Below are 26,594 nucleotides of genomic sequence, written 5' to 3'. Positions count from 1 at the left end.
GGTTTTGGGTACTGGTTAGTGGTTACAATATTTTCCTTGGAAATAACCAATTTTGTTTTAATCTAAAAGGATAGGGATACATCAGTTTATTCCATACTAACACATCAATGTTTGTTTCTTTATGAAATTGCACCGTACTGTATCTACATTAGAATTTGATCCAAGCAAGATTTGTTGATAAACTGGGTTAATTCGGTTTGGTTCGGTTTTCTTTCCTCTGACAGTAAATGACCTTATTGGGCCTTTAAACCCATAATCGTAATAAAGAAGCCCATTATAACGTCCTCTTCTACCCCACTATGAATTCTCAGTTTTGGCTAAAACCCTAATTCTCTTTCTCTCCTTTACATCTCTCGTCCCCTCTCTGGTAGGCGTATCAGAATCATCACCATGCCGAAGCATTACAGGCCAGCGGTAAGTGTCTTCGTTGGATTGAACCTTTAATTTGTTTCCAATATCGGTTGATTAACCAACTGTTGTAATCCATATTCGTTTTTCCCCTTTGCTCGAGAAACTTTTTGAGCTGATGTTTTGTGGTTGTGTTTGTGTCATTTGCAGGGGAAAAAGAAGGAAGGAAATGCGGCTCGGTATATGACCAGGTCGCAAGCTCTCAAACATCTTCAAGTTAACTTGAATCTTTTCAGGTTCGTCGCTATTTTATAATATTTATGCTTATATTTTCGGAATTGGTGGCTCTTAGGTTACAATGGTTCTTTAATTTATCCTCAATCCTCAGTATTGGTTAAAAAAAGAAGCATTTAGTATACTTTGTTTCATATATATAGGTGACTAATCTGTTATTGTACCTGCTGATTTGGGTATTTTCAGGAGACTATGTATTGTGAAAGGTATATTCCCCAGAGAACCGAAGAAGAAGGTGAAGGGAAACCACCACACTTACTACCATGTCAAGGACATTGCTTTCCTTATGCACGAGCCACTTCTTGAGAAGTTCAGGGAAATCAAAACCTACCAAAAGAAGGTGAAAAAAGCCAAGGCCAAGAAGAACGAGGAGCTTGCACGCCTTTTGCTTACTCGCCAACCCACTTACAAGCTTGATAGATTGATCCGTGAGAGGTTTGCTTCTGACACACTACTTGATTTTGTTTTTTTCTTGTGTCTGAACATCCATGAGTTTAGACTGTTAACACTCTTGTGTTCCGAATTTATAGGTATCCAACATTTATTGATGCACTACGAGACTTGGATGACTGTCTTACCATGGTTCATCTTTTTGCCGTGTTGCCTGCATCAGACAGGGAAAATCTCGAAGTTAAGCGAGTTCACAACTGTAGAAGGTCAGAATCTTATCTCTTCTTTTGGAACTTTGTTTCTTTACATATCGGCAGCTTATCTTAGTCTCATATCCGTTAATCTTAATTTGCGCTTCTTTTGTGAACCAGATTGACCCATGAATGGCAAGCTTACATTTCACGTTGTCATGCATTGCGTAAAGTGTTTGTATCTGTCAAGGGTATTTACTATCAGGTATTGTGTTACTTTATCTTGAAAGTTTATAATGGAATTAGTAGATTACAACCTATAATAATGGAACTTTGGTAATTATCTTAATAGGCTGAATTAGAAGGTCAGAAGATCACTTGGTTGACCCCTCATGCAATACAACAAGTTTTTACAAATGATGTTGACTTTGGTGTCATGCTAACCTTCTTGGAATTTTATGAGGTGAGAACTCCTAATCCCTATTCGTTCATTTTCCCTTGTTAACTTAATTCATAGTAGGAATGAATTAATTTGAGTTGCCTAACCTATACTAATGCTTGGACGTATGATGACAAATTTTCATTCACCTTTTGATGCAGACGCTTCTTGCCTTTATTAACTTCAAGCTTTACCATTCTCTGAATGTGAAATATCCGCCAATCCTTGATTCTCGGTTGGAGGCTTTGGCTGCGGGTAAGCTATCCTCCTCCAAGTAGCGAAGATATTCCTTAAATGATATCTTTCATATGTAACTATCAGAATATAGGACCTTTTACTCTGATTAATATTTATGCTTGTCTTCAATGTTGCAGATCTCTATGCACTGTCAAGATACATAGATGCCAGCTCCAGAGGCATGACGGTGGAACCTAAAGTTGATGCTTCATCTAGCTCACAGTCAAATGACCGTGAAGAATCTGAACTGAGACTTGCACAACTTCAGCACCAGCTGCCTTCGAGTGAGCCTGGAGCATTGATGCATATTGTTGCAGATAACAATAAAGAGGTTGAAGAGGATGAAGAAACAAGGGTGTGCAAGTCACTGTTCAAGGATCTGAAGTTTTTCTTGAGCCGTGAGGTATCTCTCTAATTCACTCCTGAGCCTCTTTATATCACTGAATTTTCTTGTAAAATAGTTAATCATTGGCAAACTTAAACTGGTAGGTACAAAACATACTCATTTGCTACTAGATTTTATCAGTAATTGACCAAATATAATAGTAGTCTTTCTATAACATGAATCTCTAACATCTCCATGTTTTTTATATTTTGGAAGATCTGTGTGCTTGAGTTTATCCTCGACTAGTGACCTAGAAGATCATTAATTTTTTTCATAACTGCGGCTTGTCTTTTATATGATAATTTTGTATACTTTTGTAGGTTCCAAGAGAGTCCCTGCTTTTTGTGCTTCCTGCTTTTGGTGGGATGGTGTCTTGGGAAGGAGAAGGTGCTCCGTTCAAGGAGGATGATGAGAGTATTACACATCATGTAAGCCATTTAGCTTGATGTTTAATATTGCCTTTGTATCCTAAAGTGTAGATATATAGAAAGTTTTCAATAGCATGCTTTCTACTTCTGTAGATCATCGATAAACCAAGTGCGGGCCATCAGTATCTTTCAAGGGAATATGTGCAACCACAGTGGATCTATGACTGTGTGAATGCTCGCATAATCTTGCCAACTGAAAAGTACTTGGTCGGAAGGTAACACATTCATAGCCCTTGCTCATTTCTTCTTTTACTACCATTTTTTTGTTTCGTTTTCTCAGCTGTTTACATATTTGTTGTGTGCTTTCTTACAAGCAGCATTCCACCGCCACACTTGTCACCGTTTGTGGACAATGAAGCAGAAGGATATGTTCCTGATTATGCGGAAACCATCAAAAGGCTTCAAGCAGCAGCGAGAAACGAAGTTCTTCCGTTGCCAGGTGTTGGAAAAGAGGATCTTGAAGATCCTCAAAACTTACTATACGCTGGTGTTATGAGCCGTGCCGAGGAAGCTGAAGCTGCTGCGAGCAAGAAGAAGGTCTGGTTTTGTGCTTGATATATGAATTAGCACAAACCTGTGAAGTTTTTTATGTGTTGATCAAGGTTTTAACTTTGTGTTGTGTGGGATATTTTATGTAGATGGCGGCAAAGGAGAAGCAATACCATGAGGAACTGAAGATTGAACTAACTGGAAGTAAGGCTGTCGTAGCACCTGAGGTGGCTGAAGATGAAGAATCAGGTCCCGATGCTATGCAAATAGCTCAAGAGGACGCTGATATGCCCACACTGCTGATGTCGCGTAAGAAGAGGAAGCTCTATGAAGCCATGAAGGTACGTACCATTCACAATCTACCTTTCATTCTTTTTTTTTTGGTCCATAGTTTCTATAAGTCTGTTACATGTAGAATCTCGCTAATTACATACAATCAGTACTAGATTTAGCTGTGTGATGATTCCTGGTTTTAAAAGCTCTGCTAAATCATATCAATGAAAGACTCTTTAGTGTTTTGTAACTTGATGTTGTGTTTTCTTTTGTGAAATGCTATCTGCAGATTGGGCAGAAAAAGAAGAAAGCAAGTGTTGAACTAATCGAGCAGCGCAAGAAAAAGTTGAAGGATGCTCAATCATCATAACTTGTTTATTTTTTGTTTGCATTTCTGTTCTCTCAGGCTTGAGTTATCTATCATTAGTGTTTCTTCGCAACATGTACTCCCAAATTGGAAAAAAGTTTTGATTTTGATTATTGTTATACTTGTTATAAGAAATCCACAAAACAAGCAGTATTTGAAACTACGTACGTCTAGAACCTTTTTACATTATTTATGATGTATAAATCACGTGCATCAGTACGTATAAGTATGGTTAAAAGTTACATAGCTGTTCAAGTTTGATTGGCAATGAACACAACAGCATCAGTATGTATATGGTTAAAAGTTAAGTTACATAGTTGTTCAAGTTTGATTGGCAATTTTTCATGTTTAATTTTCTTTAAGGATTAGTAATAATAAGAGTAAGAGACAAGAATTTCCGTAAAGACAAAGGCGCCGTAAAACATAGAAAATCAAATGAACATATTCCAATTTTTATCATATTAGATCTCTATTTTTTTTTCTGATGCATGAGTACGCCTAAAGAAATAATCTATATCTACCTAATAATTTCTACAAAAGTAGTATAATAATAAACGTGACCGGAAGCTTCTAGTTGGAGAGGTACTTTACAAGTCAAAAATGTGGTATAATTTCTAAATGTTTTCTTAGTTAGCATTTAGCAAGACTATTTTGATAACAAGTTATTCACTATATTGTTTTTAAAGTATTTGTTGAAAATACATATATTCTAAAAGAATGATGTGTATTTTGAATTCCATACTTCTAGCCGAAGAAAATTTGAAGCATTTTTCTTTTACACATATTCGGGCTTAGGGACCAATGGGGAAAGAAACTTGATCATATTATTCTCTGTCCCTAACGAAAGGAGATGAAGGATGTAAAACATTGAATTAAAATATACGTAAATTTTGCTCTTCTAAAATATTATAAACACATCCAAAAAAACATTTGTCACGTGGTGGTCTGAATCATTCATATTAATTCAGGTTGAGTGCAATATTTTTAAATTCCAAAGTGCGTATCGTTGTCAGTTTAGTACTAATATATTAAAGACAATTGATTGGCATTCGTTAGAAGTTTATTTTTAAAAAGTTGACCAGAAATCATATAATCTGTGCGTTTAAATCAAGAAAGAGACACCTAGTCTAGAGAGTTAATCGAATTATAATAACGTGGAAAAAATAACACTATAATAAGGTCAACTAGAGTTTAAAAACACACAATTTTTGCAACAAACTAAACTTGTCCATTGCTAAAACAATATAATCTCTTGGGATCAATGGCACTAAAGATATTGGATAATGCAGATCAGCTTTACCAATTGCTTCTACATGAGGAAAGATAAAGATTCAATCTATAGGAATCAACATTGGATAGATCATGCAAATAAGAACAAAATATCCAAACAGATACTTACTTTCCCATATGGGTTTTAAGATCCTCTAAAATTAAACTTATAATAATATCTACAGGATATAAAGAAAAATGAACAGGAAAAAATATATATAGGATAAAAAGAAGAAGCTGAGAGAAAAAAAAAGAAAAGCTTTAGGTGAGTTTGCTTCAACATGAAACAATGGATGCCCAAAAAAAAAGCCTAACATTGCTTGTTAAAGCAACCATATTTTCTATGTTTGTTAATTTCTCTATTATATTTACTTCACCAATCACCACCACACCTTCCCTCACTCTTCTTCCAAGTGAAGTTATTAACCAAAATTACAGAGAGGAAGAAGAGTGCTGCAATGGAGGATATTGTGGTGGAGAGTCTTCTTAGCGGTAACAGAGAAGCTCAGATAGAAGCAGCTATAGAGCTTAGTAATCTAACCAGGAAGCAAAGACAAAAAATGTCAGAAAAAGAAATCATTCCTCCTTTACTCTCAATGTTACAATCTCAAGACTGTATCACAACAGAAGTTGCTCTATCTGCATTACTCAGCCTTGCCTTTGGCAGTGAAAGGTATGTCTCTCTTCTTCTATATGGCTTGTGTTACGCCGGTAGTAACAGAAAAATATTAATAACTGAGTTTGTTGCTGATCTTTACAGGAACAAAGTCAGAATAGTGAAATCTGGGGCAGTACCAATGTTGCTAGAGATCCTCCAGTCAGAAACGAAGATGGTAATACTTGAACTGGCCATGGCATTTCTTCTGATTCTCTCTTCATGTAACAAAAACAAGGTCAAGATGGCATCAACCATGTTGGTTCAGCTTTTAGTTGGACTTATTGGGCTCGATAGACTTACCATTCGAGCCAAGGTTGATGGCATTGCAACGCTACAAAATCTATCGACTCTCCATCAGATTGTTCCCCTGGTTATAGCCTCTGGAGCACCGTATGCTTTGCTTCAAGTCATCAACGTTTGTGACAAAGCATCTGAATTGGCTGATAAGGCAGCAGCTTTGCTCGAAAACATAATCTCTCATTCACCAGAATCTATTTCCAGCATTAGTGGGGCAATTGGGGTTCTGGTGGAAGCCATTGAAGAAGGGTCAGCTCAGTGTAAAGAGCATGCGGTAGGGATATTACTCTGTATATGCAGCTACGACAGAGAGACGAACAGAGGAATGATACTGAGAGAAGGAGTGATGCCCGGATTGCTTCAAGTGAGCGTAGATGGGACAAGGAGGGCTAAAGAAATGGCTAGAGAGCTATTGCTTCTGTTAAGGGACTGCTCTGGCTACGTCATAAAAAACAAGCAGTCAAAGATTGAGATCGTTGAGCAGATAATGAGGGAGATTGATCAAGAAGGGGAAAGAATACCTGGAACCATGTTGAAGTTGGTGGAAGAGATGATCTCAAAACTCAGCACATAGCCCTTGTTGAATTCCATGTCTTTTGTATATATTGAATCAATGTACTGTTTCCGCAGAAGGAGAGTCTTCTTTTACTTAGGGAATAATTATCACCTTGCTATTTGATTTTGGTCCCTATAGCTAATTTTAACTCCTCTTCATTTTCCAACCAAAATCTACCAGGGTGGACTGTCAAAGTAGTAGAAGAAAACTCAAATGCATTTTACAAGAAACTAAAAGCCAGTTTCAATCAGCCTAAGAGTCTCTCAGTTCTTTCATTATATAACAAACCTAACTGTTTCTTTGATCGACCTACAGTAATATAATCGTGGTAGTTATATCGATTAAGCTCTGTGTCTATTCAGTGTTGATGATTCATCGGAAACTGCTGCTACTAGTGTTTTTGTAACGATGCATGCTACTACAATTAGTTTCATCTACCTCTTCTCTTGCTGGGTGGAGAAGTGGAGAAAAAAAAAAAAAGACTTTTGTAGTTATATATAGAGATGCGAGGTTTCTTTTCAAAGCTAGCGAAAATTACACTTGATTCCCTGAGAGAGCACAAGGGTAAAAAGCTTTCTGATTGAATTGCTATAAATTATATAAATCACAAAACAAAACAAAACAAAACAAAAATGAAAGTTACATATATCTGAATATGTGATATAAAATAGTTTTTATAACAAGGATTGAGAATATATTCAGACAAAAAGAGAAGCAGCATATAACAAGTTCAGGGGGCCAGTAGATGATGAGTCCGAGGAGAGAACAGTACCGGACCACTCAATGTTCGCCACAACCTCCAATACCTGGCCTTCCAAGCGTGGCGCAATGGAAAACTCGGCATACCAAAGCTCCAAAAACTGATCATCAGGACCTTGAGGCCGGGTTTCCCAGAAGATGGCCATCCTGCCACGAGAGAAGCAGAGTTTGATGATATCAAAACCAGAGTGTTGCTGCTGCAGCTCTTCCAAACCCTTGACTTCCTGCCAATCCGACTCAAATGGAATACGCCACAGTATTCTCCCGCCGGTACCACGGCAGAACAATGCTGGACCAGCTAAAAGCCAATCGCTTCTGTTTTCTGGGGGGTTAGACTCTCTTCTTCCGTCGTCTGCGTCTGCGTCTGCGTCTGCCTCTGCCTCTGTCTCTGCCTCAAACTTACATTCACTTGTTGAGAAATTAAAGATTTGACCATCCTCATCCACCGCGTAAACATGCTTGCTGTCGTCCGTCACCACACTTTGTTGGATTTTGAGGGGCATCTTGGGCGTAGACACAGGCAGGAACTCCCAAATTCCGGTTTCGAGATCATACACCTCTGCCCACTTGGAGGAATCAGCAGCAGCCTCATCCCATCACCCTCCAAACACGTATATCTTTTTGTTGTCTATCAAGCTTGCCGATGCTCCACTTCGAGCCATCTTCATGGGCGTAAGGCGGCACACTGTGTGATCGGCACAATTAAAAAACGTGACTTCCGATGTGGGTTTGCCGTTCACGAGTCCACCGATAACATAGACCCCCCAATAATCCTTCACGAAACAGGATCCTGCTACCGGGGCCGGATACGAGTGGTCCATATTGAGCCGTTTTAGCCGACGTTGCACGGGGTGGAGGACGAACCACCGTGGGCTTGTATCTGGATACATGTGCATATATACGTACAGATATGGGTGAAGGCAACCCCTCCGAGACCTCAACTTCCTGAGATAATGGTACTTTGCGACACCCCGGTACCTCTTGGAGACCATCGATAAGGCCACGAGGTCTAATCTCGACAACAGAGTCAGGCAGTCCACAACCACATCATCTGGCACCGACCATAACCCACACACCTCCGTCTCATTCTTTCTCCTCTTCTTCAATTCCAATCCCCGAATCCCACTTCTTCCCTTCATTGATTTGATTACGTTACCGGAGGGATCAATTTCCTTTCTTGCCCTAGGGGTTTTTTGTGACAGTGGTATTATGACACACAACGTAACTACAGATTGTGTGTCATCATAATTCCCCCAATATATATAGAATCAGTGGTCGTGTAAAAAAGGAAACAAAACTGCTGGAAAAAGGAAAAAAAAAAAGAAAAAAAAAAGGGAAACACTAAACAGTCAATGCAAAAAAAAAAGGGAATCATTGGACGAAGACGAACCAAGCGGTTTAAGTGAGTTCAATTACAAACTCTAATTTCAATAACAAAATTAACCATTTCTATTCACAATATACTCTCTTATAGATAATTATGTTTAGTGTAGATAAATTTGAGAACTTTTTTATTTAAATTAGAAAATTTTCAAAGGAAGAAGATTTTTTAAAGAAGATTTTCAAAGGAAGAAGAAAATAAAGGAGAGAAAATAAGGGGGTATATTCAATCTTGTATTTTGAGTTATTTGGGTTTAATTGAGTTTTTATATGATTTTGATGGATTTTTGGTGATTTTAAAGAAGTTTGTATGATTTGTTGTATAAAATTTTCAAATACCACCTAAAATTGAGATTTGGATGTGTATTTTTAACTCAAAAAAATCCTATAAAATCCTCCATAATCGTTAAAAATAATCAAAATTCAAATCCTCAAAACATTTTGTATAACTTTTAAACTAGATTTTCAATCACTAATTTTAATGAAAGAAGCTTTGAAGAAGAGAAAATTATTATTTGGTCATTTGTTTTTTTCCAACCTTTAAAATTTAAATTCGCTTCTAGTAACCGTTGAAAAAAAACAAAAACAAATAGTATACAGTACAACAGAATTCCACAGAACCGACGCCGTTTCACATTAATCTGTCCATTAAACATTGCAAGGAACCGAATGAGAGACTTCGTAAGTCACGATGCAAATTAGTTAAAAGTTAAAAATTAGTCAGGATATTCAGGGTGTGAATGGTTGCAGTGGTTGAGGTGGACAAATCCATCTGCGAATTAAACCGCTTTTTATTTACCATTCATTATGCGTAGTCCACAATGGTGCGGTCTACAGAAAACAGAAACAAAATCGCAGCGGTCCAACCGCGGACTGTTTTTCCTTACAAATAGAATTGGACCGCAGCGGTCCATTGTTCACACTTAAAACAGAGCGGTCTAGTCGGCAGATAGATTTGTCCGCCCTGACTGTAGTTATCATTCAGATCTTCAGTCAGGATGCAAATTAGTTAAAAATTAAAAGTTAAAACTATCTTATTGTTGGTTTGCCCATTAATTAATATCTCTTCAAAAAAGGTCACGTGAGTCACGAGTCTCGAGTGGCATCTACTCTTTCGGTTTGCCTTTTTTTTTTTTTTTTTAAAGTATTTTTTATCAGTTTGTGATAAGAATTCGCTTTATTTTTTTGCATCTAAGCATTTTCCAACCCCCACACCATTCCCTTGCATATATTGAATGTGCCAATGATGTTTCTAATGTAATGTGAATCCGTCGACTATTTCTACAGTAATATATAGAGGTTAATGTTTATTCGATTTCGATTCTCTCCTTTACGTAATGTGGCGTAAATCAAAAGCCAATCCTTCCTTACGTACCAGTTACCTTACCATACATTTGGTTCCGAAACAAACTTTTATATCCATCTCATGCTGTTCTGTTCATATCTCTATTTAAATTTGGAATTGTGATCTTTGATGCGTATGAATGTAAAATAGTTCTCTCCTTTTATAAAATAAAATAAAAATATGTATATGTATAGTTTACTAATTACTTTTTCTTTACTGTTGGAATGGAATATAACGTCACAAAAAGAAAAGGAATATTGTTTTTGTTAGAGGTCATGAAGATAAAATGATTGGTAAAAGTAATTAAGATATCATCCATCGTCACATTTATAATGAAGTTATATGTTTTGGAATATCATAAGTAAGGCTCAAGACATTTTGTAGCTTGAACTCTCGGTTTCGCATATTGGTCTGACGTTTAGACTGATCATACATCGCTAGCTCTTACAGTGGTAGTGACAATAGTAAATGACTAATTGACTTGATGTTATTTGCACTGCAAGAAAACATACTAGAAACATACGAATCGGTTTTAGAGTTTGACGCGTGGTTTCCTCTTTTAGGTTAGCTAAATAACCTTCATGGTAACGAGTCTATGTATTCTATCCAAGTCCAACATGTCCTCTACCTCGTGGAAATCATCTTTAACATCCTTCCCATGTTTGTAGGTTTAGCCGGAGCAATTCTTAGCTATGTGACCAAAGCAATGCATAAATCTTGGATTTTAGGTGGTAAACTCTTTATGATGCATCTTACATGCATATTTCTTCTTCTTTTTTTCTTTTTTTTTTTCTTAAAAAAAATATTAGAAAAAAACAAAAAATTGATATATTCGTGTCATTCAGGCCGAAAATGCGGCATGAAAATTATATGTTATGACCGTTTTATTAGGAAGAAAACAATTTTGTAGTCCATCAAATGCAAACTAAATGTGTGTTTGCCTACATTGAAAGAAAATAAAGTGAGTATTCATTGTCAGTAATACTAAATTATGTAACCTATAAAAAATATACCAAATTATATTATTGGAAAATATTTCCTACTTTCTTTAATGTTTTATATAAAAAAGCCTATCATTACATTTTCCAAAACATGTCTCCAAAATGACTACCTTTATTTTCCAAAATATCTTAGTTAAAATTGAAAATATTGATATATGTTTATATATACGTATATTGATCTAGGATAAACATAATTTATTATTGAATGAAAATGCTCAAATAATAATAAAAAGTGGCAAAAAAATAGAAAATAATAGCAGAATAAATAAAATTGCAGATTTTTTTCTAAAAATCATATAAAATAAATTCAAAAAGGTCTCTTAAACATCTTATTTATATAAAGGGGTATTTTACTAAAATACAAAGTTTAAGATAAAAATACATGAAGTTAAATAAAATAGTTGAAAAAAAAAACAAATCTACAAAAATAAAAAAATGTACACGTGGCAGTATCAACGCTAAATGCTGATGAAGAGAACAGCAACTAAAAAAAGCGCACAGGCTCTTTCTTCTTTCTTCTTCTTCAAAGCTCCCCTCCGACTAAAAAAAAAAAAAAAAACCCAAATATCTGAGAATCAAAAGACATTTTTCCCCGATCAATCAAGGTCAGCATTTTCTATATACATCAACTGTCCCTAACTCTCTCTCTCTCTCTCTGGCTCCATCTTCTCTTCTCTCTTCTCTCTCTCCCCAGTCGCGTTCTAGTCCAGTGGTGGTTGGTTGTTGAAATTTCTGCCGATCAACGAGCTTTTGCTCCGTTGCTAATTCGTAGAGTTTTCCTTTTTCTTTCTATATAGTCTCGATTTCCCCAACTTATCTTGCGGATTTTATTTCGATTTTTTTTTTTTTTTTTTTTTAAAAATTTATTATGTAGTTCGTTCGTGTTTGATTATAAAATATGATAATGCATGCATCTGTGTTTTTAATTTGTTTGGTTGGGTGTGTATGTATATGTAGCTGGAGTGGAAGAAAGGGAAAGTGAACCCATTCGTGAGGGTAATAAAATCGAGGTTAAGGCCAAAACCGATGAATGCAGTCAACGATCGTGATGGCTCTTCCCGTATTCTTTTGACCGACCCTGCCGGATCTACTGCTGAGGTTTTTTTTTTTTTTTTCTTTTTGGTCTCCGTACCGTAAGAAAAAATTGATCAAACCCTTAAGGAAAGGTGGTAACTTGACTAAGATTGATGGATTATATGATGAGATAAATCTCTAAGTGATTAGTAATTTGAGCTTACATGTTGATGTTTTTTCACTTATTAGAGTAGAAATGGGTTTAGCTTGATGGACTCTCAGTAAAAAAAACAAACGAATCTGCTAATTTTACTTGGGTTTGTTGTAAACTTTCTAAGAGGTTGGTTTGGGGCTGGAAAATGGTTTCAGGTGCTTCTCTATGGAGGACAAGTTGTTTCTTGGAGAAATGAAAGGAGGGAGCAGTTGCTTTATATGAGCACCAAGGTATGAATAAAGTGATTGATGATGACTCCATTTTTCTTCTTAGCCTGCTCCATTTTTCCAACATGTATCAGATCATTTGTAAATTGTGCTTTTAGAGTAGAAACATGAGTTTTGAGTACGGAAATGCTGCCCCAGTTTAAGAAGTTTCAACTTCCATTAACAATGTTTTGTGTTCATATAGGCGCAATGGAGACCACCCAAGGCCATCAGGGGAGGTTTACCTCTCTGTTTTCCACAGGTTAGAAATCTCTCAGATCATTTTAAGTTACACTGGTTAATATGTGTTGCGTATTCTTATTGTGCCGCCATCTTCAACCATGTTTTGTCTTTTTTGAAGTTTGGAAATCTTGGTCCACTTGAGCGACATGGATTTGCACGTAACAGATTCTGGTCTTTTGATAATGATCCGTCACCTCTGCCTCCTGCTAACCAGCAATCAACTGTTGATTTAGTATTGAAGTCTACTGAAGATGATTTGAAGATATGGCCTCATAGGTTTGTACAGTTGATATCTCTCTTCCTTCATTTCCAATGTCATCATCTCTTGACTCATTTTTTTCTCTGACTACTTTGTTTCAGCTTTGAACTTCGTGTTCGCATATCTATCAGTCCTGGAAAACTTACTATCATCCCGCGTGTGAGGAACACTGACCCAAAATCATTCTCCTTTACGTTTGCACTTCGCAACTACTTATATGTATCCGACATAAGGTATGTATGTCGTGTGGTTGTTTCGGCACTTCTGTCCCCATTCCTCTGTTTCTTTGTGTTGTCATTTCAGTCATCATCATGATCAAAGCTATTGTACTTGTCTCGAGTTTACAAATCTATTGTTGGGAAGCTGCTTTACAGAATTTCTTGAAAACACCTTTTTGCTATGTAAACATCACATGGCATACAATTTGCAGTGAAGTTCGGATTGAGGGTCTGGAGACACTTGATTATCTGGACAACTTGATGCGTAGAGAAAGATTCACGGAGCAGGCAGATGCAATTACCTTTGACGGCGAGGTAATCTGACGCACACGAGTGCCTTTTTCGGCTTAAACTTCTCTCTACGAACAGAACTTAATGTATCATCAGTAAACCCTGTAGGTTGATAGAGTGTATTTGAACACACCGACAAAGATTGCCATCATAGATCATGAGAGAAAGAGAACTATCGAGTTGCGAAAGGAAGGCATGCCAAATGCAGGTGCGTAAGAATTTGTTTCTGCCCTTGAATCAATCAATAAGCGAACAAAAATGTGAAGTTTGTTTCTTTTTTGGGTATGAGCAGTAGTGTGGAACCCTTGGGATAAGAAGGCCAAGAGTATTGTAGATATGGGAGATGAGGATTACACAACGATGCTGTGTGTAGATTCTGGTGCTATGGAAACCCCAATTGTGTTGAAGCCACATGAAGAGTGGAAAGGGAGACAAGAACTCTCTATCGTCTCCTCAAGCTACTGCAGCGGTCAGCTCGATCCACGCAAGGTTCTTTATGGGGATCACTGATATCATAATTACATATATAATATGCATGAAAGCATACTTGGGAAACTTCATTAGTCTTACTGTCTTATATTGTAATTGTTGTCATGGATAAAGCGATGGTGCCCAAACCAATCTGATATATGATATGATTCGTTTGGAGCTATTGCTTTTTCTGAGTTTCTGGCTGTGACACACAGAAAGATAGGCAAATGTAGTAATTTGTAACGTTGCCTTCTGTGTATGGTTCACCCGGAAACATCAGTCTTATAATATTGAATCGTCTCCTTTATGAACATTTTGTCTTCTGACCGACTTGTGTGTAACAGTCAACAGCTCTTCTTCCGCATTTTTGAATAAGCGATTAAAACTATATAAGCCGATGAAACCTTTGCTCTCGCCACTCACTCAATCACATTTCTTCTCATTTGTGACTCATTTAATATGGGGAAAATGTCACCAAAATCACGAAATTTCAAATTGTGGCCATTTTAATCACCAACTTTATGTAAGGCCATTATAAACATGAATTTCTGTTGACTTACCGTTTAAAACACCAAATTTTGTTGACCATGATGAATATCGTTTCTTAAACGGAGCAATTAGCCTGCGTTAAGAGGTCGTTAATCCTTTCCCGTTAGTGTCAAAACGACACCGTTTTAAATTGATCAAACAGAACAAAATTGGGAACAAAAATCTCCAATTAAAAATTTCTCCTAACCCTAATTTTTGATTTTCCCCAATCGATTTCTCAGTCCCAAATGCCGAAAGTGAGAAATAAAGGTGTGATATCGTTTGTTGCAGCTCCACCAGAAGATGAATCACTAAGTTTAATTGTGTTTGATTGAAACCCTTTAGAGGAAGCTCCTCGAGTTGATGATGGAGTTCGAGCTCCACAGCAAGACGTTGCAGTTTCTAATGCCAGAGATGAACCGGTTGTATGCGTATCTGAATCTGTTGTTGGAGATAAAGGAAAGAGAGATAGAGGTGGAGCTTCACGTCAGCGTCGAAAATGGGAAAAAAAAAGTGATGAAGATGACGAAGTGGAGCCTCCAATGGAGCATGACAATGACGATGACTGCACGGTTTATGGAGATGAAGATTGCAATGATGTTGATGATGCAGTAGGTGGTGGAGATGAAGAAGCTGATGTCGAAGAAGCTGCTCTTGAAGAAGCTAACTTAAACATTGTAGATGATTTCCCTGAGATGGTTAGAACAGAGGAAGCTGGTTCTGATTCTAACAGTGGTGATGATATATGGGACGACGACAAAATACCGGATCCTTTTGTTTGATTGATTTAAAACGGTGTCGTTTTGACACTAACGGGAGAAGATTAACGACCTCTTAACGCCAGCTAGTTGCTACGTTTAGGAATTTAACAACATGTTCTTTCCGTCGTGGTCAACAAAATCTGGTGTTTTAAACAGTAAATCAACAGAAGTTCATGTTTATAATGTCTTACATAAAGTTGGTGATTAAAATGACCAAAATTTGAAAGTTAGTGATTTTAATGACATTTGTCCCGATTTAATATTCAAATTGTTCTTGATTTGGGTAATTTTCCTATCAGACTTTGAAAAATTGAAAGAAAAACAAGGATTCCTCAAAACAGTATGGGCCTATAATAGAAAAAGAACGCTTGCAGATTCTTAATTTCCCAACAAAGCCCACGTAAAACATTGATTAGGTGAAAAAAAAGATTATCGCCGTTGCCGGGGATCGAACCCGGGTCACCCGGGTGACAGGCGGGAATACTTACCACTATACTACAACGACATTTTTGATAGATCATTACATACACAGGTATATAACAATAATACACGCCATAATCAATTCATCCTCATTGTCAATTTCTCATTTTTATATCATCTAAATATTACAAAAAATTTTACGACAAAAAACAAAAAAAGATTATCACGTATTATAAATTTTTTTACCTATACATATAAATAACCCTATAAATAATTCCAACAATGTTTTTAAAATATATAGCACTGGAGAATTAATTTATTATGATGAATAAAGTGAACTGATTGATACAAAAACAATTTGTACAAAAAAAAAAAAATCGGCTGATCCTAAAAAGTGTGATATTATTTTCATAATTCATTCTCCTAATTTGTTAGTATTTTTCCTTAAGAACAATTTGTAGCTAGAAGATATCCCTTGCGATAAAGCATTAATAAACATTTTCACCAAATATTATAATATAATAATAAAAGTTATTGTTATAGTTGTTCTAAAAAATTATTTTAATTGAGACAATATTTAATATATCTTTTTAAATATTAATTATTTTAGAATATTATAGTATTTTAATTTGTTTAATGTATATTACTATTTTATATTATTTTTCTCTTCACTGTTGTATTTGCATTATTATTTTGTGAATTATTTTAAAGTATTAATTATTATATTCTAATTATGAGCAAATAAAAATTATTATTTTATTAACCACATAATTTAGTTTTACTAATCTGTCAATGTAGAACATTAAAACACACATTTTTCATCATAAATTGAGTAATATGTCTTCGTTTTTAAAAATTCAAATCACAATATATACGAAAAAAAATTAAAGAAATAAAAGAAAGATTATAGAAGAATTTAATATCTTTCAAAAAAATTCAAATATAGTTATTAAAATAATAATTGGAATAGTTAGATATAAAATCTTACTTTTACAATTTTTAAAAATTAATTAATAATTTTTGTCCATAATTAATTAGAGAATTTTTTTTTGAAAACTAATAATTATTTAAAATATTTTGTTAGTTTTGTATTGAAATTAAATTTTTATCCTTATTAAAATATTAAATATTTACATTTAAAACTAATGGCATGATAATGTAACTTTTTACACTTTATAAGACTAATTTTATGTTTGTACTTTCCAATGTAATGATTAAAATGAATCTATAGTAGGATACGGATAGATAAATTTACCTGGCCACAGGTTGGAATCGTCTGGAAATATACTTTTGGCTATGGAAATATACTTTTGGCTATATTAATGCAAGTCATTAATAGTCAGTCACGGTCACTTCCTGAAATAACTACTACAATTTTTTTTTTTCAAACCAGTGAAACAACAAAACAAAAAGGGTAGAAACTAAAAGATTTGAAAAAAAAAATAATTTATGTTATTATCTGGCTTGGTGATCAAGGTAGTATGGCCCTACTACTAAAAAACCCACATTATTTACGAATTCCCATTGGGCTCGACTTCCGAAGCTATCCATTGCTTCGGAGTTAAACACAACCTTACAAATCCTCACGTTCGTAACCGAACCAAACTCTAGTCAAGCTAAGTCAACAGTAAGATACATTCTCCGAGTCTGACCTTAGCTAGTTGTGTTCTTGAGAAGCTTTCATCGAAGCTTAGGTTCGGGACTTCTATTTCCCGCTCATGGAGCACACGTATATACTTCTCTCTCTAGGGTCCTTATTTGTGTCTCTGCTCACTTCGGTCTACTTTTTTACTTAGCCTAGTGGAGAAACGTTTTCTCTCTCTCTCTCTCTCTCTCTCTCTTCTTTCTTCGGCCGTGTTCTTTCTTTTGTCTTGTTGTGTAGCTTAGTTAATGGAGAGGTAAGCTTAGAAACCAATACGTTAAGATCTGGTTAGACTCCTGATTCGATTCGATTGATTTTATTTCAGTAAAACCCTTTGCCCCATTCCGATATTTCCATATGTTTCTGATATACCCGTCGTTTTTTATTGATTGCTAAACCCCAAAGGTCTCATCTTTGTTCCAAAGTCTCGACTTTGGAAGGTTTGTTTTGTTTATGGTCTTGACTCTTGAATAAGAATGCAAAGTTTCAGCTCTTTTTCTTCTCTTTTGGGAATTGCCTGTCTTTTTTCCTCGTTTTAAACTTTTTCTTTTTAATATCAAATATTATAACTTTATATTTTTAGCATTTTAACTGTACTATGGTTTTTATTCTCATTTTTTTTTTCTTATCTAGTTTTTTTTAATAGATAAAAAAACTATTATCAACATTTACCCCCAGAAAAAGAATTTTTTCTTTAATTTCTTTAAAATTCACAAAATCTAAACAATTTACATCTTTTTTATATACAAAAAAAACAAGAATCTATAGCAAGCCAAGATTAAACACATTTATATAACTATTGTTATTCATAGCCTAAGAATCTAGAGAAGAAACTTGAAGTAATCTACTTGAAATCTCTCAGTCTCTCTCTGTTTTCGACAAGAAACGCTTGAATCTAATATCATAAACATGTTTCTCTTTTCTGGAACCTTCTATATGTGGTTTTGCTCTTGTCACTAAAACTATGAAAACCTTTACACATGCAGGGCTTGGATTGTGGATGGTCCATGGATCGCAAGGAATGTAAAGAATGCGCCTGTGTCTCCAGCTTTGCATATTAAAGAGTGTGGAGCTTCTATCAACTGCCCTAACTGCTCTTACCGCGTAGACAACAGCAATGTAAAGAACAATTTACAACACCTGTAACTGAATAAAGCTTAATTATGGCCATGTTGTTTTATCTGAATACTGAGATGTTTTTTTTTTCTTATTTTTGCTTTGTCAGGTACTGGCTCCTTGGCCAGGCCTTCCTAAAGGTGTGAAATTTGAGCCAACCGATGAGGAAGTGATTGAGCATTTGGAAGCTAAGTGTGGGATTGATGGCTTAAAACCACATCTTCTTATCCAAGACTTTATATGTTCAGTCACTGAAGATGTTGGTATCAACTACACTCACCCTCAAAACCTTCCAGGTAATAAATAAGATCATCGATCTTCCGTTGGTTTGATGTTTCTAGATGTTAACTTTGAGTAACCAATCACCACTCATCAAAATGTTTGTAGGTGTTAATAAGGATGGAACTAGTGTCTTCTTCTTTAACAAGACGGCACATGCATATCAAAATGGGCAGAGAAAGAGGAGAAGGGTTACACCAACTAGTTCGACGGATGAATCGGTCCGCTGGCACAAGACTGGTCAAACCAAACCGGTGATAATCAATGGAGTCCAGAAAGGATGCAAGAAGATCATGGTGCTTTACAAGAGCGCGAGAAAGGGATTAAAACCTGTGAAGTCTAATTGGGTTTTGCACCAGTACCACTTGGGAACAGAAGAAGGCGAGATTGGGGAATTTGTTGTCTCTAAGATCATATATCAGCAACAAAAGCAAACGGAGAAAATTATCGAAGAGATTGAGGGTAATGGGGTTCGAGGTTGCCCAAGCACACCAAAAACTACTACTCCTACACAAGCTAGCCCTGTGATTTCTGTTGATGAGGATGAAATCACTTATGAATCATTTGCCGAGGTTAGTTCCGTTCTCTGCAGCTAGCCAGTATCATTACGTTCTTCTTGCGTTAGTAAACTTATAGCTTATGTTGTCTGGTATAAAATTAGGGATTGGAGAACATTCAAGAAGCTTCTTTTGGTTCGACATCAGACAAAAGAGCTCAAGTGTCAGGGAATAATGTGAGTGTTATTGAAGATAACTTGGTGTACAAGAAAATTGAAGTGTCGTCGTCTCTTGTGGAGAAGAACCCTAATTATCATGGGAATGTTGACACTGGATCTGGAAACTTTTCAGTTTCAGAATTGGAGAATGCAGAATTTGGGACTCTCCCTGATTTGCTTTCGGTGAGAACCTAAAAACACACACTTAAAATTTAGAAAATCATTGAAAGACTACTAAGTTCTTTTGTTGATTCTCCAGTTAGCTTCTGAGGACAGCTTGTTGAATTGGTTGGAACGGTTTTGAAGCTAAAGACAAAGAAATCGCGTTTTCTTGCATTTTCCCTGATTAACGACAAGAAAACACAAGAAGAAAGGCAGAAGCAGGAATGAATGTAAATATATAAAAGTAGCCAGTAAAGTAAGTTCTATCGGCATTGGCTTCTGTTTCTATCATCGGAGACGCCAACTAATTTGTTTTCCTCACTCCTTTCTAATTCTTAGTTCTTACAAACCATTTGATCTTCCTCGCAACTCATTCCATTTCCAAACTTTCTTTATTGTTGTTGTGGTTTGCTGTAGTCGTTATGTTGCTTACGTAGACAATTCAGTTTCAGTCCTCCAAAGGGTTGTTTTTTTTTTCAGTTTGTAAAGTTTACATTTTCACGCGCCTCCATATTCTGATGATACCGTTATGGAACCTTGTAATGTTGTTATTGGATATAGTGAAATGAGTCAACCGATGAGGTTGGAGAAAGCTGCAATTAATGGGGGATCATCTGGTGGAGGCATTAGGCTTCAATGAAAGTGATGATTGATGATTCACATTCAACTAAATGGCCGCTCAAAGGGATACATTTCGAGCATCCTTAGTGGAGGATAAAGGCAGGAACAATGATTCATTTCGAGCAAGCTTTGTTTATGATTTCAGCATCTGTTTCTGATTTTGAGAATCTTAAAGCAGGCACAACGACATAACTAACATGGAAGCAAATCGTTCAGTCTTATATTAAACCAACAAACAACGCCCGATCAAGAGATCAACTCGAGCTCTTGCATAGCCTGGGAATTCTTTTATAAAATTTTTGCTAGTGAACATTTATCTAAGCAAACAAAAACAACTACAATCAAATCATACGATAATAATAATAATGAATACCAGAGATAGAATCAAGACAAATTCAGAATTGAAACGAAAATATAAAAATAAAGATTACAAAGAATCTCAGGATAATGTAAAAGAAATCAACTAAAATTGTACAGACTAAAAGGGAGAGTATGAAAAGAGAAAGAGAGAGAGAGAGACAGATAAGAGAGAAAGAGTACTATTCCAGCAAAACTTCCCAAAACAAAGATGGGAACACATTAGAACATATGGTCAGTATGAGAATTTATAAGCAGACAAGGTTATATACTGAAACCAGAGACTCCACTTATCAAATCACTCTTCTCGAGAGTCTCAAGAAACTCTGTACCATTCTCTGTTTCACACTCCCTCCTACTGATGATAAGCCGTTTCCCCCACCCCCTAACAACTACAAAGACTGATAAGTACAAAACCCTTATCAGCCACTTTCCCTTACACAGTTCCCAGGTAACAAGTATTTGTAACTCTCAGCTTTTTCAATCAGATGAGCTGGGAGATGAACAGCTGAATAAGACCTCGGTATTGGACCTAGCTTCCCAATGATTTCCCTGAATGTATACTCTTCCGGAAGCATATCGAACAGATCAGTTCCTTTACAAATCACATCTTGGATTCTTTTGGGGTTTAGATAATGAGAGAATCTGACCCGGTCGTTGTGGCTGTACGCTTTCATCTTGAATATAAACTCGCTGATGTGCCTGAAACAGAAACTGCAATGCCAACCAGAATCTGCTAAAAGAGTGTTTCCTTGGCGGAAATGAGCATATCGAGTCTTCCCCGGCTTGTACTGATGAATCGAAGCTCTCCAGCTTTTGTTGTCAACGAAGTACTCGAACGAGTACAAGTAGTTTTTCAACTGAAGGTGAAGAATGGGTGGGTACCCGTCACACCATCTAAGCAGGTTGATGGTATGAGCGCTAGGGATCTCATCAACATCAGACATTATCAAAAGATCATCTTCTTCAATACCAGCGAGTCTAATGAGCTGATCCAATGCAATCCTCTGGTAAGCTTCTTCAACAAACGGGTTTTCTCCTTTCTTGAATCTTCCTCCAATGTTCCCATAAGTCAGCCTCGGCTCAACAAAACTGAACTTCCCTCGGTTCCCAGCAAAAACCAACGGTTTAGGCAAACCGGTGAAAGTAGAGTTTGATTCAAGAATCACAAACTGTGTAATGTAAGGATACAGCTCTTTCCACCGGATAGTGAGCATATCAACTTCATTGCTGAACAAGACAGCGTCAAAGACCCTTCTCGGAGATTCACGGTGTTTCCAGCCATGTAGACTACAGAGCGTTTCCATGGTAGCGTTCTCATGGTAGTAATGAGGAAGTATTTGAAACGGCTTGGGTGGAGATTCCCAAAGCGGTCTCAAGAAATACGTAAGCTTCTGACCGTGCAGATAGACTCCGATGAGGAAAATGGGCACAATGGTGAAGAAGAATATGTATGTCTTGAAATCGAGTCCACGTAGAACACATCTTACCCTTGAGAAAGCCTTGGCTGTTCTTGAACCATCCTGCTAAACCAAAAAAACAAAAAACAACCCCCAGAACAAAACTCAGAAACATTCACAAACAAAAATCAGAGAATCATAAAATATAATATCCACAACAGATTCGAGATAAGAATAGCACAATCACACAACAGCTATAGAGAGATTTGTATAGTGGTGGATACAAAGAATCAAACCCTAAGACAAATTTCATCGACAATCCCAAAACAATATGTTTAACTGGGGATAATAATCATGAAACAAAAACCTAAATTGTTCATAACAATTAAGGAGGAAAAAAAAAAAGAAAAAAAAGCACCATAAATTTCAGACAAAACACAATCGACAAATCGTTCAAATCAATTCTTAAATTCAGACAATAGCATGAGATTAAGAACACAAACCCTATGTAACACAAACAAGTACCAAACAAACTATCAGAAATCGAAAAATCAAAAAAAAAAAAAAAAAAAAGAAAAGAAAAAGAACCACATTACAACCAATTCTCATCCAATTTTAAAAGCCAACAAATTGATATCAGAATCTCCAATTTTTTTTATTTAATGCGAACAAAAAAAAAACCCCCCAAAAACCGATTCCATTACAAAATCGCTTAGCGGAAACCAAAATACGTATGAATACAGACTCACCTGTCCACAAACATCATCACAGATATCGTCCGTCTTCTTAGAACTATAGTATCCATCAGACATGATTGATTATACACAGAAGGTATTAACAAAAAAACTCTTTTCTTTTTAATCTCTGGGAAAATTTTCGCGAAGAAGAGACTCGGACCTCGAAATCGAAGCCCGACAAAACAAAAGAGAACAAACAAAAAAAATCAAAACTTTTTATCAAAAACTAAGGAAAAGAAAAAAAAAACAGAGAAGTCAGGGGAGAGAATAAATATCCGAAAAAATCTCACTTAAATCTAAATCTCTCCTCTCTTCTTTAGGAAAACTGTAACGCCAATTATAGCCGTTTGATTCTTTTTTTCTGTTTATCTATATTCCCAAAACTGCTTGAATTAATTTTATTTTTATTTTACAGTTAATTAAGGAAAAGTAGAAAATATTATTTAGCTTTAAAGTTTAATCCAAAACAAAAAAAAAAACAAAGGGAAAAAAAATCCCAACCCTGCGATGTTACTATAAGTGGGTCTGGGGATATTTGATCCTACGGTCATAATGTTTTCTTTCACCTGGCTGATCTGTCAATGTAGCTATTTCCCAACACATATTCTTTTGATTTTACTAAATTATTTTTTAGATTTAATTCTATAAGCAGTAATAAAGAATCTTCAAATTTACACATTTGTTACTGCCATTTCTGGTAATTGCATGCCATACGAGATAAATATTTTTTTTCAATCCTATCATTTGTTTTTAACTTTTTTAAAAAACATCTTCTACATTTGTGGTCTTAATTTAATTAAATGATTTTTTTCTTTGTAGTCAAAGAAATTAAATAAATTTATGCAGACACAAAATGTATATTGTCAATATATATCCAATACGAATCTATAATTTATTGAGGTGATAAGTTTGGACATTTTATAAAGTTTATATGTAAAATTATCACGCGTTTTTTTAAATAACTTTACAAAACTAACATTTGACTTCCTATTATATCATTAACATTTCATACTTGGGAGTTGGGATATAATATGTTTTTTTTTTTTCTTTTTTTCTGGTGATGATTAAGAGTAGTATTGAGATTATCGAAACTAAAAATATTTGTTTGATTTTGGTCTTCGCATCCTACCTATTCTAGCAAGTCAATATTACATGCTCCCGTTAAAATAGAATCTACAATCATCTTAATATTAGATAAATAAAAGCTCTTTCCTAAATTATTAGATTAGTAAGCAATTTGATTTCCAATCATGTTAGGAATATACTTTATTTTATATGATTTACTTCATTACTTGCAATGTCAACCTATTATAAATAGTAATTTGAACTGGGTCTTCGTCTTCCCTCTTCTCTATTTAGTCAATATATTACGTGTTCCAAGTGACCGAGTAGTATTCTCTTGATGCGTATGGGACATGACGAAGACGGAATAAACTTGACTCCTTTTCTTTTATAATTAAAACTCAAATCTATAAAACACTTTTTACTGACAAGTGAAAGCTATTCAAATGATTTTGATAACTTGATCGTCTAAATTAAGGTTTAACTATTATATAGTAAGTTTCCTTTAAAACTACATAGGTGCTGGCATAAAAGAACTCTTGGTTGCTAAAATTTTTGAAAACTGTTTAATCACATAATGTTTTGTTGTTTAATTTTACCAATATAACAATTTTGAAAAGAAAAAAAAAACATAAATAAACGTCATCACTCAATGGTTAAAAAGAAATCAATATGATCTCATCATTGAAGTTGCTATGATTGAATTTATATGATTTTTTATCCGAAAAATATAGGTTTGCATCAACATATTAATTTAACATTATTTGGATAGACAGAATTGTCCCATAACTCAATTTCTACTATATAAAATAACACGACTTAATATAATCAAATTTCGCTTGAGAAAACAATTAATATGGATGTTAAACATTTGACTAAATGCATGTTCGCTAATTCTTATTATACCTTTTTCAGAACTATAACATGTGTCTTACCACTAGAAAGCAGAAACAATATATGATCAAGGTTATACACATGCTTATTCCACCAATTTTCTTTGAAGTTACTCTCAATCTTTTTGGATAAAGAATAGGCATCTCAACTTGGAACCTCCGGAACCGGTCTTAACGACATGTCTTGTCCATGTCCAGTGTCCACCATACTAAACGACATGTTCCCGCGAACTTCTTTGACCTATTCGTTAGTGTTTTTTTAGTTTCAGAGACACATTATATGCTTAGCTGAATTTCCAGGTAATTCGATACATAAATAAGTTCATTTTTTAAATGAAGCTTGAATGATAAGGAGCACCATTGTTCACTTTTTGCATCTACACGTACATATATATATACATGTACTTTTTGTCTCCTATATATCGCTTTTACATTTTCTTATCCTTTTCACTAGGCCTGGGCATTCGGGTAACCAGTTCGGGTTCGGATATTACCCATTCGGATTCGGGTAAACGGGTTTAGAAAAATAGAATCCATTAGATATTTTTAGATATATGGGTTCCGTTCGGTTTGGGTACTATCGGGTTCGGGTCGGCTAGGGTTACAAATTTTAGAACACGATTGGTACCTGAACTACCGGGTACCCTTAAAAATATAATTAAAATTAATGAAATTTAAATAAATTTAGTTAAATTTTGACTTATGTGACAAAATATTTTAGATATTTTGATTATTTTTGATATTTAGGTATAAAACTAAATGAAATATTCAAAATTATAATCATAATTTTGGGGTAATTGCATTATAGTAATGATAAATATTATAAATATGTTTATATGTTCGGGTTTAATGGATACCCAAACGGGTACCGGATATTATCCGATCCTAACCCGAACCCACGGGTATTAGAAAATAGAACCAAATAAGGTTTTATAGGCAAATCCGTACCCAACCCGAATCCGGTTTTTCGGATCGGGTTCCGGATTGGATATTCGGATACGGTTTTTATGCCGACACCTAATTTTCACTATCTAAAAATATAAAATTACTTATGCGAATTTCTCAACTATTTAGACTTTTGTTATTTTCTTTGCGGATTGTGATACAAAAACAACACTGATACGAAGTACAAACCACTATAATACAAGTTATGGTCTAACTATTGGAATTTGTATTTTCTTTGGTAAAAAAAAAAAAACTATTGGAAATTAGTTGATTGTGCATTGAAATCTGATTTTTTCTTTCCGAAATCTTGACTGTACTAAATTCTAAATACAACGTGTCATTGTTTGTTTCCTGCTTCTTTCAACACAAATAAATGAATTGTCTGACATAAATACCGAGGAACAAAAATGAAAAGGAAGCAAATTATATACCGAACTTATTAGTATTAATTAGCAATAGATATTGGCATATTGCTATGGAGAAAAATGAATTATCCAAAACACTGTTAGGGTTAAAACTTTAAAACAAAAAGAACTGTGGATCCAACAACCCTGGACCGTGAAATCGAATAGAGTGTTTGTTGACCCAACAAGGTAGATTAGATCTCCAACGCTCTTCATAGTTAATTATACGCATCTACATACATCTACATATATACACGCGTACTCAAGGAGTAAAACCTGGTTCATTTAGTTAACGATCACACCCACCAAATTTGTATTAACCTGTTTTGTCCCATTTAAGGTTTCTCAATTCGTTTGTCTATTGTGCTTGCCTATTATATAACTCTCATTATTGGTTGAGAAATCATCCAACCTTTGTTTTTCTTTTCTAACATGTTTTGTATCATTAGATTAGATATACTGTAGATGTCAGAAATATGTATATTATTTATGTGTTCACATCTCCAATCTATCATGGGGTTGGGTGTTTA

The 26,594-nt window shown here is 35.2% G+C and overlaps 6 protein-coding genes, 1 non-coding gene and 1 pseudogene across 10 annotated transcripts; 4 read left to right on the top strand and 4 right to left on the bottom strand.

Moving 5' to 3' along the window:
* The first annotated feature begins 277 nt into the window (after window positions 1-277).
* Window positions 278-4,004, top strand: LOC104705725 (pescadillo homolog). Its single transcript, XM_010421790.3, has 13 exons — window positions 278-414; window positions 559-644; window positions 829-1,077; window positions 1,173-1,298; window positions 1,404-1,488; window positions 1,576-1,686; window positions 1,824-1,917; window positions 2,037-2,302; window positions 2,605-2,712; window positions 2,806-2,927; window positions 3,030-3,249; window positions 3,351-3,542; window positions 3,764-4,004. Exons 1-13 carry the CDS (start codon window positions 391-393, stop codon window positions 3,842-3,844), a joined length of 1,764 nt encoding a protein of 587 aa, XP_010420092.1. The 5' UTR covers window positions 278-390; the 3' UTR covers window positions 3,845-4,004.
* Window positions 4,005-5,298: 1,294 nt separating this feature from the next.
* Window positions 5,299-6,741, top strand: LOC104705724 (uncharacterized). Its single transcript, XM_010421789.3, has 2 exons — window positions 5,299-5,783; window positions 5,871-6,741. The coding sequence occupies exons 1-2, from the start codon at window positions 5,569-5,571 to the stop codon at window positions 6,637-6,639; spliced, it is 984 nt and encodes a 327-aa protein (XP_010420091.1). The 5' UTR covers window positions 5,299-5,568; the 3' UTR covers window positions 6,640-6,741.
* Window positions 6,742-7,194: 453 nt separating this feature from the next.
* Window positions 7,195-8,603, bottom strand: LOC147939595 (F-box/kelch-repeat protein SKIP6-like). The gene has a single exon (XM_087460387.1). The coding sequence runs from the start codon at window positions 7,881-7,883 to the stop codon at window positions 7,320-7,322; it is 564 nt and encodes a 187-aa protein (XP_087316513.1). The 5' UTR covers window positions 7,884-8,603; the 3' UTR covers window positions 7,195-7,319.
* On the bottom strand, window positions 7,977-8,519 carry LOC147939596 (putative F-box/kelch-repeat protein At3g46050). The gene has a single exon (XM_087463059.1). It carries the CDS (start codon window positions 8,517-8,519, stop codon window positions 7,977-7,979), a length of 543 nt encoding a protein of 180 aa, XP_087319185.1.
* Window positions 8,604-11,578: 2,975 nt separating the features above from the next.
* On the top strand, window positions 11,579-14,350 carry LOC104705723 (putative glucose-6-phosphate 1-epimerase). Of its 3 annotated transcripts, none has more exons than XM_010421787.2 (9): window positions 11,579-11,711; window positions 12,064-12,204; window positions 12,490-12,564; window positions 12,746-12,802; window positions 12,902-13,059; window positions 13,144-13,275; window positions 13,473-13,575; window positions 13,660-13,759; window positions 13,844-14,350. In XM_010421787.2, exons 2-9 carry the CDS (start codon window positions 12,133-12,135, stop codon window positions 14,059-14,061), a joined length of 915 nt encoding a protein of 304 aa, XP_010420089.2. In that variant the 5' UTR covers window positions 11,579-11,711; window positions 12,064-12,132; the 3' UTR covers window positions 14,062-14,350. The 3 variants fall into 3 exon arrangements, with proteins under 3 accessions (XP_010420089.2, XP_087319562.1, XP_087319564.1); XM_087463436.1 differs by having other exon boundaries at window positions 11,602-11,874; XM_087463438.1 differs by lacking the exon at window positions 11,579-11,711 and adding an exon at window positions 11,714-11,821.
* Window positions 14,351-15,744: 1,394 nt separating this feature from the next.
* TRNAD-GUC (transfer RNA aspartic acid (anticodon GUC)) lies at window positions 15,745-15,816 on the bottom strand. Its single transcript has one exon. It is a non-coding gene; the product is annotated as a tRNA-Asp (tRNA).
* Window positions 15,817-18,319: 2,503 nt separating this feature from the next.
* LOC104709130 (SUPPRESSOR OF GAMMA RESPONSE 1-like) lies at window positions 18,320-19,742 on the top strand (annotated as a pseudogene).
* Window positions 19,743-20,645: 903 nt separating this feature from the next.
* LOC104705722 (uncharacterized) lies at window positions 20,646-23,179 on the bottom strand. Of its 2 annotated transcripts, none has more exons than XM_010421786.3 (2): window positions 22,773-23,179; window positions 20,646-22,146 (listed from the first exon to the last, which is right to left on the bottom strand). In XM_010421786.3, the coding sequence occupies exons 1-2, from the start codon at window positions 22,833-22,835 to the stop codon at window positions 21,046-21,048; spliced, it is 1,164 nt and encodes a 387-aa protein (XP_010420088.1). In that variant the 5' UTR covers window positions 22,836-23,179; the 3' UTR covers window positions 20,646-21,045. The 2 variants fall into 2 exon arrangements, with proteins under 2 accessions (XP_010420088.1, XP_010420087.1); XM_010421785.3 differs by having other exon boundaries at window positions 20,646-22,149; window positions 22,773-23,171.
* Between the last annotated feature and the right edge of the window lie 3,415 nt (window positions 23,180-26,594).

The sequence above is a fragment of the Camelina sativa genome, chromosome 8, assembly GCF_030686135.1.
Source record: "Camelina sativa cultivar CO46 ecotype springtype chromosome 8, ASM3068613v1".
Taxonomy (NCBI): domain Eukaryota; kingdom Viridiplantae; phylum Streptophyta; class Magnoliopsida; order Brassicales; family Brassicaceae; genus Camelina; species Camelina sativa.
This window is presented reverse-complemented; position numbering and strand designations above follow the sequence as displayed.

Bases quoted from the DNA above. Each gene is read 5' to 3' on its own strand.
- LOC104705725 (XM_010421790.3), top strand. From the start codon at position 391: ATGCCGAAGCATTACAGGCCAGCG. The intron at 645-828 runs GTTCGTCGCTAT...GGGTATTTTCAG, and splicing joins GTTAACTTGAATCTTTTCAG to GAGACTATGTATTGTGAAAG. The intron at 1,687-1,823 runs GTGAGAACTCCT...CTTTTGATGCAG, and splicing joins CCTTCTTGGAATTTTATGAG to ACGCTTCTTGCCTTTATTAA.
- LOC104705724 (XM_010421789.3), top strand. From the start codon at position 5,569: ATGGAGGATATTGTGGTGGAGAGTCTTCTTAGCGGTAACAGAGAAGCT. The intron at 5,784-5,870 runs GTATGTCTCTCT...TGATCTTTACAG, and splicing joins CTTGCCTTTGGCAGTGAAAG to GAACAAAGTCAGAATAGTGA.
- LOC147939595 (XM_087460387.1), bottom strand. From the start codon at position 7,883: ATGCCCCTCAAAATCCAACAAAGTGTGGTGACGGACGACAGCAAGCAT.
- LOC147939596 (XM_087463059.1), bottom strand. From the start codon at position 8,519: ATGAAGGGAAGAAGTGGGATTCGGGGATTGGAATTGAAGAAGAGGAGA.
- LOC104705723 (XM_010421787.2), top strand. From the start codon at position 12,133: ATGAATGCAGTCAACGATCGTGATGGCTCTTCCCGTATTCTTTTGACC. The intron at 12,565-12,745 runs GTATGAATAAAG...GTGTTCATATAG, and splicing joins TGCTTTATATGAGCACCAAG to GCGCAATGGAGACCACCCAA. The intron at 13,276-13,472 runs GTATGTATGTCG...TACAATTTGCAG, and splicing joins TTATATGTATCCGACATAAG to TGAAGTTCGGATTGAGGGTC.
- LOC104705722 (XM_010421785.3), bottom strand. From the start codon at position 22,835: ATGTCTGATGGATACTATAGTTCTAAGAAGACGGACGATATCTGTGAT. The intron at 22,150-22,772 runs GTGAGTCTGTAT...TTTTTGGTTTAG, and splicing joins GTGATGATGTTTGTGGACAG to CAGGATGGTTCAAGAACAGC.